Raw genomic sequence first — 21924 nt, 5'->3', positions numbered from 1 at the left:
TAATCCTCCAACATGCAGAGGAAATGAGCGGCAGTTAGCCACCATAGAAGAAGAAAATTCCCCTGTGAATGATTTGAATGAACGTGCCAGACTTAAGTTTATCCGCTTTTTTATCAAAAAAGACGTGTTCAGATTGGACGAGGCGCTACACATTTGAAATATAATGTCAGGGATACCTCCGGATACGTGGCAGCCGGCCACAGTTGCCCTAGAGACGACGTAAGTGTTTCATGAAGCGACCAAATACTAACTGAGTTAGCTTTCAGGAAAGTTGTGGTGCTATGTGTTGCTAGCTGTTGGTGCCAATATAAATATTACCACCGAATTTGGATTAGGATACTATTCAGAAGCCCTTTGAAGTGCTGCTGATTTTTTTTTTTAATTCGCAGTCTGCATACGGACAGATGCTGCCTTGTTTTTTTGTCATCATGCTGGTTTCGTTTGGATGTGTTGACGAGCCTCCCTTAGATGTCCAGTAGCAGAGGTTTATGCCCCCCTAACTGCTAACTGCGCTTGAGTGAGACGTGTGTTGACTGTCCCACCGCAGGATGGGGACGGTGGTGATGGAGCTGTACTGGAGGCATGCACCCAAGACCTGTAAGAACTTCGCCGAGCTGGCCAGAAGAGGCTACTACAACAATACCAAGTTCCACAGAATAATAAAGGATTTCATGGTGCAGGGTGGAGACCCTACTGGGACAGGTCGGTTCATTTAAATCCCCACATTTATGGACTTACTGATAGTGTAGGTTCATAATTTTCCCGTTCTTAACAAGGACGTTTTAATCAGAATATACAGTATGACCTGAATGTGTTGAGATTTCCGTCGCCGTTTATTTGGTGAAACTCTTAGATTCCGGTTGTAACTGCAAGTGTGGTTAAAATACTACAGATCCTAGAATTTGTGTTCAGCAAAAACATTTGAAATGTTGTTATTTTATTAAAGATGTCAAGCTGCTGTCACAATAATGTCGAACTCTAATTATTAAATCAACAGATTAGAATGTGCCAATGACCTGTTTTTTACCACTTGGTATCAACAGAGGTTGTTGTTCCTCAGCAAAGGAAGGTGTACAAATTCAGCTGTACTTGTCCTTGTAAACTGGCCACTCCTAATACAGCTAACTATAACAGAATAGTCAGAGAAGGTGTCTGTTCAGAGTCTTAGCCTCAACCCCTAAATCTGGTCCCATCAACCTCTTGGTGGCCATACGTGTCATGTATGATCTTTTATTTCATATTTGGTGCTGCTCAAGTTGTGTTATTATCAGGATTTCTTTTTCATGTGATTTCGATCTGGAATAAGAACTCTTGCTTAATGTCAAAGATTGAAAATGTAACGTAACATAACATTGAAAAGTTCCTTTCATTCACACAGGCCACCCAGCCATTCAGTGGCTTCATAGAAAGAATGAAATGTTCCTGGTTTATTTGGTATTCTTCGGTTGTGGTTCCTCACGTCAGAGTTAACTCATATTTTTGATTTATTCATTTTCCCTACAGGCCGAGGTGGTGCCTCTATATTTGGGAAACAGTTTGAAGATGAACTGAACCCTGAACTGAAATTCACAGGTAATTGTGTGACTTAATGTATCTGGGCACAGACAGACCTCCACACCTCTTGATTGACTTGCTATGTTTTTGCAGTGCTGAGTGCTTCATCTTATTGTAGAAATGATAGCGATACCAGAATGTTGCTCATCAGATCAAACTTTTTACGATCACTCGAATCTGCCAATATTATTTAGAAATGTGTTCATATTTTTACAGATAAAATATCAAACTATGACCCTGCATATGCTCATCTGAATGGGGGAATTCCTCTGTTTTAATGTTTGGGTTGGTTTTGTTGAGGGGCCTTTTGGTGTTGGCAGCTCCAGTCATTTATAATTTCTTTATTTGTACGTCTGGAAGGTGCTGGGATTCTAGCAATGGCCAATGCAGGCCCAGACACAAATGGAAGCCAGTTCTTCCTCACCCTCGGACCCACTCAGTGGTTGGACGGGAAGCACAGTATTTTTGGAAGAGTCTATCAGGGGATCGAAGTGCTGAACCGGATCGGGATGGTGGAGACCAGCAGTCAAGATCGGCCCGTTGACGATATAAAGATCCTCAGAGCTATTTTACCCATTTAATAGAGTGCTTTCTTTTTTTTAAATAAACGTTTCCTAAATGTTTCAATGTCTGCAATTTGAGATTTTAAAATAGTGTAATGAGGCGGCACGGTGGTGCAGTGGTTAGCACTGTCGCCTCACAGCAAGAAGGTACTCCAGCTTCCTCCCACAGTCCAAAGACATCAAGAGAGGACAAGGCTGATTGATACTCTAAATTGACCGTAGGTGTGACTGTGAGTGTGAATGGTTGTCTGTCTCTATGTGTTGGCCCTGAGATGAACTGGTGACCTGTCCAGGGTGAACCCTGCCTCTCGCCTGGAGGCATCTGGGATAGGCTCCAGCCCCCCTGCAACCCTTAACAGGATAAGTGGAAGAAAATGGATGGATGGATGGATGGATAGATTATTAGATGAAATTGGATAGTTCCACAGCCTTGAATACCCTGTGGCCCCAAAATGAGGTAAAGAGAAAGTCAAGTCAGTCTTGGCCCCTTAAAATATTTTATTATACAGATTTAAAGTCAAGACAAGTTATCAAAATAAAAGGAAATACTATAACTACAAAAATAATTCTAGGATTTATGAAGTCATACAGCAATTATCTCAACATGTGTTTTAACAGCCTGAGGAGGTGCATTTATTTGGCTTAATATGTGCCTCAAACACGTAAACTGCATCAGATTAACACTGAAATTTTCCTAATGTTTGACACTAGTGGGAATAAGTGGAATTTCCATAGTAGCTCAATTCTAAACAAGCAAAATGTTTCTATGGGGACCCCAAGTTTATTTGAATCACACTTAGTCTCCGTCAGCCATAATGACACTTATAACGGTTTATGTCTGTTCAAATGGGAGAAAAAAACAAATTCCAGAGGTGAGCAGGTCAATTATGAATTGTGTGAGATGAAAGGCAAAGCTATCGTTGCTCTTTTTAATGGAAATAGACAACAAAACTACACATAAACCTTTATATATATATATGTATATATACACACACACACAGATTTCATATTTTTTCTGTTCAACCTCTACCTATTAATAAGTACTGCATAAATACACCATATTCTGAACACTGAACAACACTGACAATTCCACATTTTTCCAGTGAGAAGGAAAACGTGATGTCATGCATTTCCTTCCATGAATCAGAATTTAAAAAGAAGCACAAAAAAAAAAGAAGAGGAGCTTTTGGTCACAGAAGTAAAGAAATTAAATCTTTTCTTCATAAACGGTGAAGGTTAGTTAGTTTAACACAATGAATGTTTGTGGATGGGAAGTGTTATCATCAAATACATGCATCTATGATCGAGCCATGGTCTATACCGCTTGTCCCGAAGAGGGTCAGGGGGACGCTTAATAAAGTAAAATCTCGAGATATTAGAATTCTATAATAATTGTATAATAGTACATATAATTGGCTGACAAAAAGAAAAATGTTAATGACAGGAAGAATGACTGCTACCAATTATAGCTGACTTAGTGTGATCCGGATGACCTCTATTGGATGACATTGAATGGAGGTGTGCTAACGCTTTCCATCCACTACCATTCATTAAGCCAAGCTAACTAACAGTCAGCTGAAATCTGTGCGTCTCGGCTCCCTAATGAAGCGCAGAGGAGAGAAGAGTATCTGTCTTTTCGTCTGGTTGTGGGGACCATGGTAAATTATCATATATCTCCAAAAGTCGGCATGTTCCTAAAACCTTACAGATTGTGGCTCAAATGTAGAACTTATGGTTGGCTCCTGCTAAGGTGAGATTACTAAAACTGTTGGCCTACAAACTGCGAGGCTCTTTTTTTTTTTGGAGGCATTTCTGTAACCAACAGCTCCTCCTTTACAGCTATAATGAAATTTGAGAGGTAAATAGAACAAATGAGCTCAAATAATTCCAACACTATCCTGAGGAGTAAACTTGATAACAACGTGGCCTCTAAAATAAAACTGAATTGCCGCTTATTTAATAATGATGCTTTCGAAAAGTGGCGACTTTTCTCGTGCACAGACAACAGTTCAAGTATTCTGTCCCCTCACATTCAAAGTTACAGATAGAAAACTGCTATTAGAGAGTAACTCAACACCCTTTGCAACCCAGCCACGTATTTTGTTCATGATGTTATTACACATGCTACAGTGGGATCAGCAGTGTGCCACACTGACATGGAAACAATGCCCAACTGGCGCAAATGGCAGTTAAGGGCAAGTTTTAGAGGTAAACTTGGTTGGAAACTTTATTGCTTTTCAGCCGGGGATAAAGTTCCCATTCAACAATAATGACTATACACCATGAGGTCCAAAAACAGGAAAAGAGAAAGAATGTGTTATGCTGTATTCATTTTTCCATATCAGCTGTTTTTATTTTACATCTGTTTATCCATCATTTTTTTGACTGCCTATTTTATAAATCCTAATAATCCCTCCATAAAAATGATCTGTAAATGTACATGAATTCCTGATTTTTGGTCAGCAAAAATGTATAAGAAATGTGAAAATCAAAGCAGAAAGACCCATTATAGTAATTCTAAAATGCAGAAAAGGCGGTACAAAAGAATATAATGTTTTGAACATACTGTGTCTGCAAGAATCCCAAAGATAATTTAATAGTTTATACCTTCACCTATTACACGTTTTACACACTGCATACTGATTGGTTAGCTCGTCTGTTTTTTTTTTAAAGAATACTGACCACCATATAGAATAAACACCCTGCTCTATACATGTTTAAAGTAAGAAATAATGGATTTTAAAGGACTGGCATGTCATCAAATCGTGCTGTTTCTTCCATCTTCAGATACTGCCGCCGAAGTTCGGAAGTTTGTCATTTCCTTCGCCGTCCTGGGAAGGTCGTCTGCACATTGGGAGCTTGTCTTGAGACGCTGGGGGAGGGACAAGTTTTGTTAAAGAATACCAACAAAAGAATGCTGCTGTTTACAGTAAAGTCTCCTAACAAATGTTAAATAATCAAGTTGCAGGGTCACTAACCTGCCAGAGCGTCCCTTTTCCTCTGGCCACTTTGCAGATCATGGTGAGAGGAATCATAGAGAGTGAGGACATAGCCAGAAACCAGCCGAAGCAGTACGCCCACCAGGGATACACGTAGGAGTTGTTGAACCTCAGTGGAGTGTATCTCAGGAGCAAAAACACAAGTGTTCCCTTTAAAGGGAAATGAGTTCAAAAGTGTGTAAACGTAAAAGGAAAGATTGTTCATCCAAGTGTGATGTCCTCTGACCAGGGTTTGACACTTACACTGCAAATAAGAGGCGTGGCGTAGAGCCAGCAGTACTTGATCAAGGACAGAGGTTTGTATCCAATCATGTCCTCAATGTTATCAAAGAAGCGTTCAGCACCTAGGACAGAGACATAGTCTTCACAAGTGCTGTGCCTCAGCTTTATACTTCTCATATCACTGCAGATGGAGGTAGTAGTAATGCGGCCCCAGCTACTGGGAAAACTGAGCGTTAAGCAGAACTTGATGTGAGGAGTGTTCTGTTCAGTGAAAGCTGATAAGGTGAAGAGTTTTCTTTTTTCAAAAGCTTCAGTGTTGTGTAACTTAAAACCTCCAAACTAGTATCAGCTATTAGTATGACTGGAAATGCTGAGCATCCTTCTTTTTTATGGCCTATCATATTCTACATGAATGTTTTAGAGCAAAAGTCATTGTAGTTCTCACATTCAAAATTTAGGGTATAAATTTTCCAATAATTTCCATGTCAAGTGACCAAGGGGAGGCAGCACGGTGGTGCAGTGGTTCGCACTGTCGCCTTGCAGCAACAAAGGTTCCAGGTTCAAGTCTCAACTCGGGCACAGGATCTTTCTGTGTGAGTCTGCATGTTCTCCCTGTTCCTGTGTGGGTTCTCTCTGGTACTCCAGCTTCCTCCCACAGTCCAAAGACATCAAGAGGGGACGAGGCTGATTGATACTCTAAATTGACCGTAGGTGTGACTGTGAGTGTGAATGGTTGTCTGTCTCTATGTGTTGGCCCTGAGATGGACTGGAGACCTGTCCAGGGTGAACGCCGCCTCTCACCCGAAAGCCGCTGGGATAGGCTCCAGCTCCCCACGACCCTTAACAGGATAAGTGGAAGAAAATGGATGGATGGATGGATGGATGGATGGTGATCAAGGGGCTCCAAATTAGTACCAGCTGTCAATATATGGAAATATTGTACACACTTGTTTTTGTCGCATTGTTTTTGAGCCAATCATATTTTAGTGTAAAATTCATGGTAAACTCCAAAGTTCAGCATGCTCTTTCTTTCAGTAGCTTCCATGTCAAGGGAACTAAAGAATCCATTTCATTACTGGCTATTTGTTCTATTTTAGAAAAACAAGACACACTTTTTACAATGTAATCTTATGGTTGCGTGATCAAAACAAAGCAAAGCAAAACAAATCAAAACTGTCTTGTCCAACTCTGTCACAGAGGCTTTGGTTTTGTTTTAGTCTTCATTTATTCCTCATGTGTCTTGTCTCATGATTTTATTTTGTATCTCACCTCTCTCTCATTTCACATCCTCCTTCTCACCCTTGAGTGTGATTACCTGGCCTCGCCCTGACGTCTTGCTTGTGTGTCTCTCGTCCTCCCTCCTCAGTGTATTTAAGTTACGTCTTCCCTTCCTTCCGTGCCGGTTTGTTTCGTCCTTAGCATCAGCATTCCAGCAGTATTTATCAGGTGAGCTTTCCTTATTTACACCTGTTTTGCTTGTTTTTGACCTCAGCTTTAGCCTGCTGACTCTGTACTGTTGCCTATCCTGCCTCAAATTAGATTCCTGACGCTGGACTGAATAATCTTTTAGTCTCCGAGGCTGCAACAGAGTCCTTTGGATGACACCTCACTGATTTAAATGATGAAAGAAAAGGAAAAAAACAAGACAGTATTTCACAGAATCTTACCATAAATCCAGCCAATAATCACTGACTGCAAGATTGCCATCAATAGAAGAGTGGGACCGCTGCAGACATAGTGGTCAAAAATCTGAAGGATGTACGCACCAGCCTGTAACACAGGAAGCCATTTCATTGGGACATCAGCCAACTAATGTTCCTCGATCTACACTAACAGGCACTGCTGACCTTTGTCCTCATTCTCAAAAGTACTTGTGCTCTCACATGAAGAGTTACTCTTCTCACTGCTCACCTCGGATACCAATAACAGGCCAAACAGATAGCAAAAAGCACAGATCAGTAGCAAAATAAGCTCTCTGCGGTATCCTTTGCGGATCTGGGAAGGGTAGACATCCGTTAGAGAGGTCATGATGCTTTCAAGTCCAGCAAACTGAGGAGTGACAAAAAGATATCTTAGTGTAGCAGTTACTTAAAATAAGAAGAAGCATGATGGGTAATCTTTGGGGAGACATAAGGAGGGCAAACAGCTGACCTGACCGTCTATTCCTAACAAGATGATCATGGTGAAGAAGCACACAGACCAGACCTGAGGCCATGGAAGAAGGGTCACAGCTTGTGGGTAGACAATGAACACAAGACCTGGACCTGCAAAGTGGTACCAATTTATTTATCTTATTCATTTATGTCATTTATATATCTTCAAGTAAAAAGACCATCGTACCTGACTCAGCAACTAAAGTGATGTCCACACCCTGCTTTTGTGACATGTAACCTAAAACTGAGAAAATAGCAAAGCCCGATATAAAGCTGGTCCCGCTATTCAGCAAGCAAAGATAGAAGGAGTCTCTGCAAAGAAGAAACAAATCATTAGGTAATTTAACAAACAAGTAAAGTTGATGGTTACTGTGTTACATTGGACATGTCAGGTAAAACAGTCCAAAAAAAAATACAGGGCTGATGGATGGAATTGATAGTGAAATTTCTCTCCATGTACTTTTTTTGGTTTTGTTTAGGTAACAGCAGTCAGATTCAGCTATTCACGCATCCACACGGCGATATCAAAGACAAGAATCAAGTTTTAAAGCTTCAGTGTGGCATTTTGCCTCCATCTTGTGGCAATTATAGGGATTACAAACAACACGACACAGGCTTACAAGCTACATGCTCAGCTGTAGGCCACCAGGATGAATGAACGATCCTCCCGGCAGTGCGGGAATGTTGTTACATGCGTGAACACCAGATTTACCTGGTGGCAATAATGAGCATTGGGAGAGTTTGTTTGGCAAGGACTTGAATGTGTGGGAGGTTCATTTATATGAAAATAAAATGCCCTAAAACTTGAAAAAATTTGAACGCTTTCTGACTTGAGTGTTGACTGTGAATGCAAGACCAAATGTACCTGCAAAGCATTGAGATGCTCCTATTTGAATACACTTCACCTTTATACCAAGCTCACCTGTAACAGTTGTTGTTGTACTTGTTGTAACTTCCAAGCGTAGTCAGACATCCCAAACATATGGCATAGGAATAAAATATTTGGGTACCAGCATCCATCCAAACCTACATGTTAGTGACAAATATTTGTCATGAATGGAAACAGATGAAAGAGTTGAATTCTAAAGAGTTTATGGGGTGGGTGGTACCTGTGGGTCAGCGAGCCGAGATGAGTTGGGATACAGGTAGTACTTGATGCCATGGAGGGCTCCAGGGAGGGTCAATCCTCTGAAAACGAGCACCACTAACATGATGAAGGGGAATGTAGCTGTGAAGTAGGTAGCCTGATACAAGAAAAACAGTTGATCACACTTGGTAGTTGTTAACATACAGCTGTTTTGTCAAGCAGAAAATATGTTGCACACTCCAGGCTACATCTGAAGAAGACCACACAGCCAAAACCTCAGTCACTAAATATTATACACATGGAGCCTGGAGTGTGTGACTCTTTCTTTATTTGATATTAGTATTTTCAGTGTTCCTCACCAGATACTGTAGTTTGCTCCCACCTTTTTTTTTTTTTGGGGGGGGGGGGCATACAGCTGTTTTGTAACACACAAGATGTTCTTTCATAAGCACAACAGGGGCACTGGTACACATGTTTGTGTCAGGTCCAAGCCTGACGTTTGGAAAAGTAATTTAATGTTTTTAGTCACTTTATGGTTTCACATATCTGGCCAGGAAAAAGGAGGGAAGGAGATGTGGGATCGTTTCTTTTTATTGCATATTACAGCAACATTGAGTTCAGTTTTTTTTTTTTTTTTTAAAAAGGTAAATATACCAATATTTTCCGATCTCCAAAGTGTAGTTCACGTGCTCTTTGTTTTACAACTGACAGTCCTGACCTGCGCAGTTCCTTCCTTTAAAACCTCCCATTTGTGAAGAATTCACTTTCGTTTCAGTATCATAAACATGAGATATCAATCGACTGAATGTCTCACTGACAACACATCAGATGTCTTTTAATTTCAAATTCAAATGTTTCATATAATTCCTGTAGTCCAGACTCCCCTTCAGAAAATCAGTTATTTTACTGAGGCAGGGTCCTATAGGCTGCCTGCTCAAACAGAGGCTGTTTGAGGCTCCAGTCCAGCAGCCACAGAAAAACCCAGCTGCGCCTCGGCTCGGCCTGCCAGCAATAGACGTGAGGTGTGAGGACAAATGGAGAGAGGCTTTACTTCTCTGACGGTGGCTCAAAGTGACATACGACCATTATTTGAACAAATAATGATCGCATGTTTCACAGTTTGCCATGTAGTCAAACAGTCCAATAAATAAAATGAATCGCAGCTGTGATATCATGCTGTGATGATTCTGACTGTACGCTTTAACCATAAATGTTACAGAGAGGACAGCAGAACAATAGAGATGAGCATCGAATATCCAAGAATTCCTATTAACGACCACTACATTTTGAACATTGGCTGTACACACAGCAGCAGTTTACCAGGGTTCAAGTGTTAGTTCACTGATGCTCGTTACTTTTTCTTGGATGTGAGGATGTGGCTTCCCGAAGGAGGGGGGGGGTCTCCACAACATGTGTTTTGAATTTTTCGCTCAAATTCTAAGTTAACTGTTAGTGCAAGATGCTTCGTGCTGCATCCCATGGCTTCCAGTACATACTGCAAGTATCTGGTACTGGGAAAATCTGGGAAAACTTCGCTCATTCCCATCCCCCCACTCCCTCCGCAACTCTACAGCAGATCTCACACAAATGATGGATGACAAATTGTGAATGAACTTGACTAGATTCTACGATATGGCATTTAAAATAGTCGTTTCCTCTAGGACTGACTGGATCCTGAGCCCCTCCTCTTTCAGCCCATGCCTCCCGCTGTTTACTGGGAATGGATCTTGCTGTTGATACAACCCACCCCAGACAGTGAGGCGCAGCTCCTATGTCTGCCATTCCTGTTTTGACAGGAACTAGAATGAACAAAGCATTCTGAAACTGCATAACCACTTTATCTGATCTGCCAGAGTTGCGCATCAGCCATAGGAAATGCCTTAAGCTCACAGAACATAGCTTTATCAAACATCAATCCCATTTCCATTTGATTGGCGTGAGCGAGACGATCCTTTAACCAGAGTGGGCGTTAACTGGCAACTGTTAAAGCTGACAGCTGCAGAACCTTAATTTAGTAAATATATAGTCAGTCATGTGTAAAACTGCCAACACTCTGCTCATGGCATTTACAGTCATGTGCTAGGCACCCTAACCACATGGCCGTCCTCCTACTATATTTTTCTGTAAAGATGACAGATTCACACAGGCTCGTGAAAGACAGGTTTATTAGGGACCTTCAGCACACACGGATCCATGGTCATTTTCAAGGGTTGGGGAAACCTGTTCACTATCTCTAAAACATTACTTGTAAGAAAAAGACTGAGCAACTTAAAAATGGTTGCATGATAATAATAAGCTTTTGCTGAGTGACACAAGGATTAAGTTGAGACATGCCTCTTAATCTTTGTTATATCAGTGAGTTATACAACTTTTTGACAGCAGATTTAACCCTTTCACACACTGATGGAGCCTCATCCACTCCAGCCTCTGAATATTTGGTCTATGACACACATCATCTGTGTAATGTCATTCGTGTATCTGCGCTATCATTCAGATCTGCAGCAAAAACAATGGTTTCTTCCTTCACCCCTTCAGGCAGGTTTTGCTAAGAGATACAAACAGCGCCAAGCAACAGCTAATAAACCTTGGATGAGACAACTTTCTCCAACCAATGACTACAGACAGTCTGAAGATCTTTTTTCACATCGTCCAGTGTTTGAAATGTTTAGAGTACATGCCTCTCCTCACACTACATAACCAAAATAAACATTACATTACAATAACAAATTATTTAGTCAGGTTAAACCAAATAACACACAGCATTTGGTAATTAGTATTTTTTTTTGGCTCAGTCTTACCTTTCCCGTGGATCTCACTCCTTTCCATACACAGAAATAGCAGATGGTCCAGGCGAGAAGAAGGCATAAAGACAGCTCCCATTGTATGCTTCCCAAGGTCTCTATGCCGATGGATATATTTAGCACTCGCCGTCTGTAAGGATCAAGCATCATCACTGTCTATGAACAGATTATTGAAGGCCAAATATGCTGTGTCAAAACTGGATACTGTCAGCCATATTAAAAATGATATTTCAGTGTCTTAGCCCAATGATGAAAAGTTCAGTGCCATCAACAAGACAAAGCATGTCTGATGAAAGTGTAATTAAATACGGCAAGTCTGGTTACTATCTGCAGAAACTGGTTAGGACTTGAAGAGTTTGGTCACATCTACACTACAACCTCAGACAAGCATCAAACACATCATATCTCAGCTTCATCTTCAGACTTCAGATTGAAAAAGCCAGAACGCGTACAAAAAAAAGGGGTGGTGGAGGTGACGTTGCTCAGTGTTTGAGTCAGATATTACATTCCGAAATAGAAGCCCATATGTCTGTGTGATGATAAGAGAGAGGGGGCATTGTCACCGAAGCAAATTGTTTCATTCATAAGTGAAACGACAAAAAAAAAAATACACTTGGTACATGCAAGGTGTGTCTGATGCGTGTATCAACTCCTCAGCCCATCTTGGTATGAGGTGACGAAACAGACAGCACCCCATTTGTCACCTTTTGGCTTCAATTGTAACTTCTCCCAGTTACGTCAGAGGATAAGCCTTACCAGTCCTGCCTCTTTGTTGTATAGAGCATTTTTGAGACATGCTATGTTAGCATTAGTCCTGTGAGTGAATAACATTTAGCGAGCTAATCTACAGGAAACCACTAATGGGGAAATTCATGAAGTTCGCAACAGGGATGGAGCAAGAATGCATTTTGCACCAGTTCAGGGGGGCTCACTGAAACACGTAATTATGGTCTATATTATGCCCCTTTGGGAAAACAAACAAGACAGGTAATTGGGAATGTGCAGTGAGGAACAAAAGCCTAGTCCCCAATTGGTGAAATGGTAAATGTTTGGTCAGTGGTTAGAATTAAGAAATAAGCTTAGGCAAGAAGCGGTTAGGGTAAATGAATCCCAGATGACCATGAAACTGGCTGCGGGGTGATTTGCTGAGAAAAAGAAGACTGTGATTATCAGCGCTAGTAATGTCTAACACCAGTGTATTCCATATCACACATTATATAGCCTTTTTTTTTTTTGCCTCGGTTGACAAACAACACGGTACACTATTCGGTTGATTGCAGATTGGATTTCACATGTGTTGAAGCCCAGACCAGTATGGATTCTCAATTGTAGTACTCAAGAGAGTGCATCTGCAGGATGTATGATGTGGTTAGTATGCAGCAAACAGCACCTACCGTGGGTCAAAGCCATCAAAGTCACAGCAATCTTAGTCTGAGGTCCAAATAGGCAAAATAAGCATCAAACCAGATAGGCAAAAGTGATATTGCTATTGGACACCCCTAGATCCAGGCTCCAAAGCAGTGGTGATGGAGGCTGTTTGGTGGCGGCCCACACACTACAGAATAACTTACTTCTCCATGTTAAAGCCTTGATCGTTGTAAATCACTGTTGAAGACCCATTTCTTCTCAGATGCCTTCAGTACAGTTTGATAATAAGATATCTCGTCTTTTATTGTGGATGAACAGTTTATATATTATATTTGTTTTATATCTTATCTTAGCTCATATTAATTGCCTGTTTAATGGAGATTGTTGATTGATCTATATTTGTATTGCTCGTACAGCGCTTCGGTCGAGTGAGGTGAAAAAACCTTGAAATGACTTGACTTGATTTTTTTTTTCAGATTTTGCATTATCTTGAAAACACATTAAAAATGATAGCCACAGTGCAGAGGAAAATTGTACTAACCATTTTAGTGTGAATTTAGTCCTGATATACGATTAGGAAGATATCATTGCGGTGCCTACGGAGGCAGGATGAGCGGAGAGCAGAGCGAGTCGCTAACACCAGAGCAAAGCAGCAGACAGAGAATGCAGTTAGTCAGCTGAAAGAGTTGTATTGAAAATAAAACTTCTGCAGATTACCATTGTTAAAGGTATAGCCAGATTTTGAGGGCAAAAATAAAATGCCCAAAATGTACAAAAGGTCTCATTCAGGTAAAAACTTACTGCCAAAACTCTATGACAGAGGATGATGCATTCACAGGTGCAGTCCAGTTGATATTGGTACTATAGTTGTTCAAAACCACACAAGCATCTGAAATATATTAATGTCACGTTAAATACTACAAAACAAAGCTAAAATAAAATGGAATTTATCCGATGAGTCACCACATGATATATTATTTAAATGGAAGGAACCAGTTCCTATTCATATTGTATAATCCATAAAATGATAAAACACATTTATGAACACAACAAAACTGTGTATTATCTCTATATTATTATGCTAATAACCTCAGGTTGTATTGATGTACCTGTGTTCCATGGGTTATTACAGGTGGCCCATGGCAACTCTCCAGAGAAGGAAGAGAAAAAGTAGAGAAACGCCCAGGCTAAAATCACAATGTAGCTGATGGATCCATAGAAAACTATCATTTGGCTGGCGTATCCCATGCCTGAAAACAACACATAATGTTTTCATAGTATGTCCTCTCTATTTCATCCTTAACTTGCTTCACAATCCTTGCAGCTCCCCTTCACCTTCAAACAAGGGGCAGATCCTCCTCCAGCACATGATCCCCCCCTGGCTGGTGTATTGGCCCAGTGCTGTCTCCAGAATAAACAGTGGAATACCACAGGTCCCAAGAAACAGGATGTAAGGAATGAAGAAAGCACCTGAAAATGGAAATAACATTTTGTAAATGGGCATGCACATACAAGCAATCCACCTCCAGAATGATAGGTTTTTATTTCTGGATATTGAATTGCTCTGACGCTAAAAGGGAGGCTTCTCTGTGCTTGCTGGTCTTTGAGGAATACTCTGAGACAGAATAGATTCTGACATGTGACTCTTGCAAAAGCACAGGTGTAAATAATGAAACTAATGATGACTAAATTCCTTTGAGCTGGATCTAGATTTCAGGGTTCTGATCTTGTGCATGCCAATTGTCATGCTGCCATGGCTTACTGAGACTCTGAAAACTTAGAAGAACACCTTTCTCCTAGGAATATTACCATAATCCTTACATCTCTGATGATAGGGGAAACCCAGGGCAAGCCCTGTAGAAAGTCTGTCCAACACTTGGTTAGGTTAAGATTATATTTAAAATCATAAAGAAAAAAATGGTAATAATTATTATTCGGAGTTCTTGTGAGCAGCTTGTGTCTGCAGAGGCAGAGAACCAGTAGTTTCAGGTTTAGGATCACAAGTCTGGGACCCTTAGAGGGTTCCTCATCAAAGTTCATCACAATTGACAGCTTTACCCTCAGCCTAACCCTCCATGGGTGACCTCATCTGTGCCACAACCTTTGGAAAAGGAAAAAGACAGGGCCCTAAATCTGTGGTCCTGAACCTGCTGGTGCTCCAGCTCTGCGGTCACATATACCTACCACTGACAGGCACACAAAGTCCTTGGCTCCATAAAGTCGAAACTGCATCCCTTTCTCTGAGTATAGTGTAGTGTATAAAAGTATAGGGTTAGTTTTGACTGCAAGCTCTTGAAAATGCAGTTGTTTTTGTGTTGAAAAGAATTTCAATAAATGTCTTGTTTGTGAAATCTCAAACATACACTGGAGATATGATTACGGTGTTCTGGTTCAGCAGCATTGTTGCTTTGAAAGAGGCCTCTCAGGCTTCGTGTGATGGATGGATGTGTCACGTTGCGCAGAGTCAGATGCTGTTTTACTGTTCTTAAATCAAACCCACCGGAGAACTTGCAGGTATGAGAAGTTTTTTTGACACTTACTGTACGTTGAAAAAATAAATTAATCAAAGCTTCATGCTTTGCACAAGTAAATGAGAACCTTCACTGAAATGTTGGAATCGAAAGCACAATAATTTTCCCAAAAATGAAGAAGAGTGAAAGTCATGAGTTCAAAAACATAAAAAAAATACACAAGTTAAATAAAGATAATTGAAAATGTTGATTACTCCTCTAAAAGTGACCGGTCACTGCAGCTCAGTCCAAAGCTGCTCTGAATGATCCTTGTGCTTATCTGTTTTTTCATTATCTTGCCCAGAAAAAGCAGCATTAAGCCAGAGTTTCTTTTTGTTTGTAATGAGGCAGAAATGACGAGCTTTGAATTAATTTATGGAATGTGTTGCAACAGGGTGAAAAAACATAAATCCGGTAAAATCCTCACCTTTGAGAGGCTGAAAGTGACTGAGTAGTACACATAATATCAACATTATTGCTGACTTTGTCTCAATTCATTCATTCATTTCCTGACAAACTGAGTCATTTAGTATACTGTCACTGTTATGCTGACGACACTCAGCTTTTCCTCTCTTTTCCACCTGATGACAGAACGGTCTCAGATCGTATATCAGCGTGTCTGGCTGATATCTCCACATGGATGAAGGAACGCCACCTTCAACTGAATCTCTCTAAGACTGAGCTCATGGTCTTTCCAGCTTGTCCATCTGTTCAGCCTCAGGTCACTGTCCAACTTGACTCGAGCCTACTTGTGCCCACAAACTCAGCCAGAAACCTGGGTGTCATGATTGATGAGCAGCTGACCTTTAAGGTTCATGTGGCCTCAGTTTCTCGGTCTTGCCGTTATGCCCTCTACAACATCAGGAAGATCAGACCCTTCCTGACCCAACAGACCACACAGATTCTGGTTCAGGCTCTTGTCATCTCACGCATTGACTACTGCAACTCTCTTCTGGCAGGCCTCCCTGCATGCTCATTCAAGCCTCTGCAGATGATCCAGAATGCAGCAGCACGTCTGGTCTTCAACCAGCCCAAAAGGCCACATGTCACCCCGCTGCTGGTTTCTCTTCACTGGCTTCCAGTGGCAGCCAGGATCAAATTCAAGGCACTTCTCTTGGCTTACAAAACAATCACAAGAACGGCTCCAGCCTACCTGGAATCCCTGATCCAGGTCTACTCTCCTTCTCGCCCACTACGCTCTGCATGCGAAAGACGCCTGGTGCTTCCAGCCCAGCGCTGCTCCAAATCCCTAGCCAGACTCTTCTCTTCTGTTGTTCCCAAATGGTGGAACGAACTACCGAACTCTGTGTGTTCTGCTGAGTCCCTTTCTACTTTTAAGAGACAATTGAAGACTCAATTGTTCAGAGAGCACCAAGGCACTTAACCTGACTCTTCTCGTCTTTGTCCTGTGGGGTAGAATAAGTCAGAGGGTCCAAGACCCAGCACTTAGTGATTATGTAGCACTAATTGTGTTGTGTGATGTTGTATGTTTGTCAAAAAAAAAGGGGGGAGGGGGGGCGACACTTCTTCTGCCACTAGATAGCAGTACCTGTGACCAAATCACAACTGACGCACTTTTGCGCTTCCTATGGGCTTTTCCGAAACCTATGATGTCTATGATGAGCGTTTCGGATCAAAGCAATTTTCTTTGACATTCAGCCCAGGTGATCATGTCTTTGTGGCAAACACTGGCAAGAATTCACATATTCCTCTGTGTATTCTACTCATCTTCACTCTCACTTGAATGTGAGTGCACTGACTGTTGCTGGCATTATTTCAATTATTTTTGGCTTAGTGATAGAGCCAAGATTCCTTCTCCAGGGTATTATGTGGTTAGCTGCATGGTGACTATGACTGCACAATTAGAATGCAATAGAAAACACATTAAAGTGAAATTGAAGCCAAATCTAACAAAAGCTAAGTTTACCCAGAGATCCCACAATATAACTGATGAAATGCCCACCACCCCCAACCCCTTCCACCCCACCCTTCAGCCTCCCATCATTGTGCTGTTTGTTTACACTGAGCCAAAGACAGAGTAAAGCCACGGCAGTTTGTAATTTTTACATAGCGTGCCAGTTTGGCTGGACACGATGTGGGAAGGACACGTTTCTCCATTCTCAGCTGACATGGACGGCTAAGTACTGTTACACGTGTCGAAATTGATTTATGGTGGTCGGCTGCAATATCAACAGATACTGGCTGCTGCACACTGAGGAATGGTGCATGGTGTGTGGAGCACTAAAGCCCCACTCCTCACAGACCCCCACCAACCGTTCTTATAGTTTTTCTACACAGGTATTTCGTTAGCCTTAACATGAATATCTCATGAGGGACCTTCATACAGACAGAGGACAAAATTGTCCAGCTGATGTTGATATATTTAGCAGGGACAGAACGATCCTATCTGTAGTATAGGTTACAATGCAAATGTGTTGAAGATAGTACGGACCCATCTTATGTTCCTTCATCACGTTATGATAGGTCTAGACTGCTAGGCGGTCTCCTGCTATCACACCCAAGAATTGAATCGAATTTGGCCGAGTTCACCACGTTGGAGGTACACACTCTGAGTTCCCTCCGATTGTTATAATTATTGGTACTATTTTTACATCAAATAATATAATATCATATTTTATACTGTGAATCTCACTCATTCAACCTTCTCTCTTTCTATCTCATCAATTCTTGACCTGCTCTATATGAACTACCGTGTCTGTCCCTGCGATCCCTTCACTGGGAACCGTGCATGTGGTTTCGTGACATCACACGCAACTCATGGCCCCCGCAACTCAAACTCAAAGATGCTTGATTGTATACAGCTGTCTGCACATAGACCCAAAAAGAATGTGTTGACTTACAGAGCAAAAATGTTCTTCATTGACATTTGTTTCCGTTTTTTTTTTTTTTTTTAAACATTTGTAGCAGTTCACTTTCTAACCGAAAGTGCTCTGTACATGATGATTTACCACTATCCCAAATATTTTGATGAATTTCAGTAGATAACAGGAGGATCTAAGTTAGCATCCGCTCATGTCCTTTTTTTAAAAAGGAATTTTGTCAAGTCCGTTTAATGATCCATGAACAATATAATCTTCACAGCAGCTGCAGGACAGAGCACATAATACTGCAAAGTGAGATACACCACATTTCAAGACAACACACACACATACACACACACAATATCAGAAGGCTTTCTATAGCTGACAGGACATAAACTGACCCAAACCCATGAAAGTTTTTCCAAATCCAATAACGTGTGTGTGGGTGCCTGCAATGTCAGGGAGTACCAAAACAAGGAAGAGGGACAAGAACAAAAGTGGACATCCAGATGTTTTTGTTGGCTCAAAAATATCTCTGTGCTCTGTGTAATATTAAGAATATTATAAAGCCATCATGGAAAATAAATGAGTACAAATGGTCAATGATTGCACCATTAAAGAACAGTGTAGAAATTTCTTATGTTTTGACTTTCTGCATCTGCTCAATCTGTTGGATGTGAAATCAGTTTGAGGGTTATCATCAGTAAAATGGCAGGGACTGAACCAGAGCAACTGGCTGGCTTGGCTGTTTTCACTGACATATGAATTATTTTCACAGCCTTTCATGGCCTGTCAAATCCTTAATCATCAGATGTGAAGCAGAAGGAGAGATGGGCAGAAAGTTGAGTTGTGTTTTTCAGTGGAAACTTTTAAGTATTGTAACTATAAATGCAGCAGTCGCAGAGTCATGATTTGTTTGAAAATTTATGACGTGTGAAATTTATGCTCAACGCATGCTGTCGACTGAGCGGCAAAACATCAATCAGTTCTTTGCAAAAAATAAAGGTTAAAGAAGAAATAAGAATTGGGGAAAAATACAGATGAACCTCAGAAGTGCATCAGTAACATCTGCTCAAGTGTGAAGGCAACAGAAAGTTAAAAAAAAAAAGTTTGCATTCGCTTTCCAACTTTGCATTCAATTGTTAGTTTGAAGAATCAAGGATATAATTATTTATCTTGCAGTATAAAACAATGTAAAAACTTACCACCGCCATTCTTGTAGCACAGATATGGAAATCTCCATACATTTCCTAGTCCAATAATAGCACCAGCCACAGAGAGGATGAACTCCTTTTTGCTTCCCCACTTGCCACGCTCCTTGACTGTCTGTGAAGAAGTTTTTGCAGGGAGATGGCAAAGCCAGCTCAGAGAGTCTGCCATCGTGCTGAGGAAGAAATGCTCCAATTTCAAGACAGGCATTGATTCTTGAGTGTCTGGATTGACTGGATGGAGTCTGTCAAATGACGGTTTTTATGGGGTTACACAACTGTCATTCTGCAAGGACTTTTAGCCACAAGGGGGACCTCTAGATATACACTAGAGAGAAAATTGCCAGCATCTTAATGTCAAAGTGGGAGTTGAGAATTCAGTGTGACTAATTTCTCTTTGGACATGGTATTGAGGGCTCTTAAAGCAGAAATATCTGCCTCATGCAAAGTATGAATAACTGAGGAGTAGTCGGCCCATTTCTTTACTCAAGGCAAAACTCATTTCAGCACTGTCAGGAATACTGATTACTCTGCTGGCCTCAGCTTCACTATTATTGTGTTGTTTTTAGAGATTTTAAAAAGCCAACTGCTGAGGCTATGAACTTTTATCTGCATATTATGTGGATTTTCCAATGAGGATTACCTGTCTTTATTACTTTTCATGTGTGTCCTTTCTATTTTCAAAGTTCTAAAGTTCAATCAATTTCAGTATTTTTTTGTATAGAAATATCCTATTTATGTATGGATAATTTTCAGCGGTTACTTGTTCAAAGTTCTGAGTGACATTTTTGATACGTTAACAATTTATTCTGCGAACATTCGACAACATAACATTTTATATATTTATATTTCAATCAACCTGCGAAAGAATGTCGATCCATCCAGGATGAACCCCGCCTCTCACTCAAGGCAGCTGGGATTAGCTCCAGCCCCCCCAGACCCTTAACAGATATGCGGTACACAAAATGGATTGATGGATAGATTTCGATCAACATGGGAAACTCAGGTTGAATAACAAATAGCGGGCCAAGATTAAATCCCAATTCCATTTTTGTCTCAAAACAATTCCAGATTCAAAAACATCTCTTGATTTGGTACAGTGTAGGGGTGATCCTCTTATTATTTTAATTTAGGGGAGAGTTTATAGATTACAACCACTCACTTTACACCTCCCAAAGGAAAGACGACAGTAGGCTGTCCCCTATGATCATAGATTTCTCAAATCAAGAAAGGACTTTGGTCATTTTCATCCCCTAAGAGTGTATTTAAAATCTATTAAGGGGTAAAAGAGTGTCTTTCCTTCTTCAGTTTGCTGCTCCACTGATGATCATCTTTGTTTTACAGCTTTGTTCATGAAGTCTTCACTCAACACACAAAGGCACATAAATAACTAGGTGTCTTTTTGAGTTATGAGGAGTGACAGAAAAATCTAGCACTATGATTTACACTCAACACGGAAAGTTACATATTTTGTAAATAAGTCAATAGATGTCTTGTCCGGGTGCACTGCTCTCACCTTTGCTGCTCCGTTGACATTCAATTCACATTGGACTTAACATTTGTGAATCAAGTCAGAATCATCGGATAAAAGAACTGAAATCTGAATTTTGTCATCCACCACTAATGGCCAAGAATACGTTCATCTGAAAAGTTATTTCACATAGTAAAAATACCACTGACTTCGGATTCTGCTGCAAAGAATATTTTGATTTTTGGTGAATGGTCCCCTTATATCTATGTTGACTTGTCTGGATTTACACAGTGATGAAGAGAGTTGTTTTTCAATAGTACTTTGTCTCTGTCAAATGTCTGCAAAATCCCTGTGGTGCTTTTCTAGGGAGAAGAGGAGGACGTATTTCTGCGCAGGTCAGTATTTTAAGATCACAGCAGGAGATACTTCAAATATTTGTTCCTCCCCTCTGCACAGACTGACACTTCAAGCAGCAAATGTGGCTTTTTGCTCGCTAATGTGGGCTTTAGTGCTTTAGTTGCAGTGCAGGAAAGAATCAATTATAAGAAAAAAAAATCAAGTAGAATTATGGAGAAGCAGAATTATGCCCTGAACTGAACATTTTAGTTGAATAAAAGTACCGGAATAATAGCAGGAAATGTACTAAAAGGTACAAGGTCCATTAGGGAGGCTGAAGGAGAGCTGGTGATAGGGTACTTCAGCCATAAATGCAGGAATCTGGTTGAGGAATGTTCTTTAAGAGTGAGAATGTTGAACTGGATTCTGGACACAACAGGGAGCCAGTGCACAGATCTAAGTAAAGGAGTAACGTGAGACAGTCGATTTAATCATGTGAGTTGAGCTGCAGATTGCCTGAAAGCGATCAAGAGAGGTCAAACAAGAGTAAGAGAGGAGAAAAGAGATTTACAGCCAGAAACACAAGGTACAATAAGGTAGTGTTGGAGCATTTGTAGGTCAGCAGTGTGAAAATACAGACCACAGTTTGCAAAAAAAAAATGGTCAGCTGCTTAACATGGTAGCTGACAAAGCAGGTTGGAGATTACAGTAGATGAAAGAGATACTAGTACTTTGGACAGTGATTAGTGAGGCGCTGTGAAAAAACAATTTCTTAAGACAGACTTGGAACCTAGATAACCTCACAAGGTTTGAATGTGAAGTGAAGTTGA

The 21924-nt window shown here is 40.8% G+C and overlaps 2 protein-coding genes across 3 annotated transcripts; one reads left to right on the top strand and one right to left on the bottom strand.

The window, feature by feature from the left end:
* Positions 1 to 24: 24 nt before the first annotated feature.
* Positions 25 to 2181, top strand: ppil1 (peptidylprolyl isomerase (cyclophilin)-like 1). Its single transcript, XM_086199496.1, has 4 exons — positions 25 to 219; positions 548 to 702; positions 1504 to 1572; positions 1915 to 2181. Exons 1-4 carry the CDS (start codon positions 164 to 166, stop codon positions 2133 to 2135), a joined length of 501 nt encoding a protein of 166 aa, XP_086055622.1. The 5' UTR covers positions 25 to 163; the 3' UTR covers positions 2136 to 2181.
* Positions 2182 to 2605: 424 nt separating this feature from the next.
* Positions 2606 to 19482, bottom strand: LOC147268169 (sodium- and chloride-dependent GABA transporter 2-like). Of its 2 annotated transcripts, none has more exons than XM_086199494.1 (14): positions 19285 to 19482; positions 14083 to 14217; positions 13857 to 13997; positions 13549 to 13636; positions 11377 to 11509; positions 8601 to 8735; positions 8414 to 8517; positions 7679 to 7803; positions 7490 to 7602; positions 7250 to 7387; positions 7006 to 7108; positions 5360 to 5460; positions 5096 to 5266; positions 2606 to 4989 (listed from the first exon to the last, which is right to left on the bottom strand). In XM_086199494.1, the coding sequence occupies exons 1-14, from the start codon at positions 19457 to 19459 to the stop codon at positions 4876 to 4878; spliced, it is 1776 nt and encodes a 591-aa protein (XP_086055620.1). In that variant the 5' UTR covers positions 19460 to 19482; the 3' UTR covers positions 2606 to 4875. The 2 variants fall into 2 exon arrangements, with proteins under 2 accessions (XP_086055620.1, XP_086055621.1); XM_086199495.1 differs by having other exon boundaries at positions 7250 to 7333.
* Between the last annotated feature and the right edge of the window lie 2442 nt (positions 19483 to 21924).

The sequence above is a fragment of the Aulostomus chinensis genome, chromosome 3 (assembly GCF_037954235.1).
Source record: "Aulostomus chinensis isolate RoL2024-O1b breed Wild chromosome 3, RoL_Achi_v1.0, whole genome shotgun sequence".
Classification (NCBI taxonomy): domain Eukaryota; kingdom Metazoa; phylum Chordata; class Actinopteri; order Syngnathiformes; family Aulostomidae; genus Aulostomus; species Aulostomus chinensis.
The sequence above is the reverse complement of the archived record's forward strand: the minus strand, read 5'-3'. Positions and strand labels throughout refer to the sequence as shown.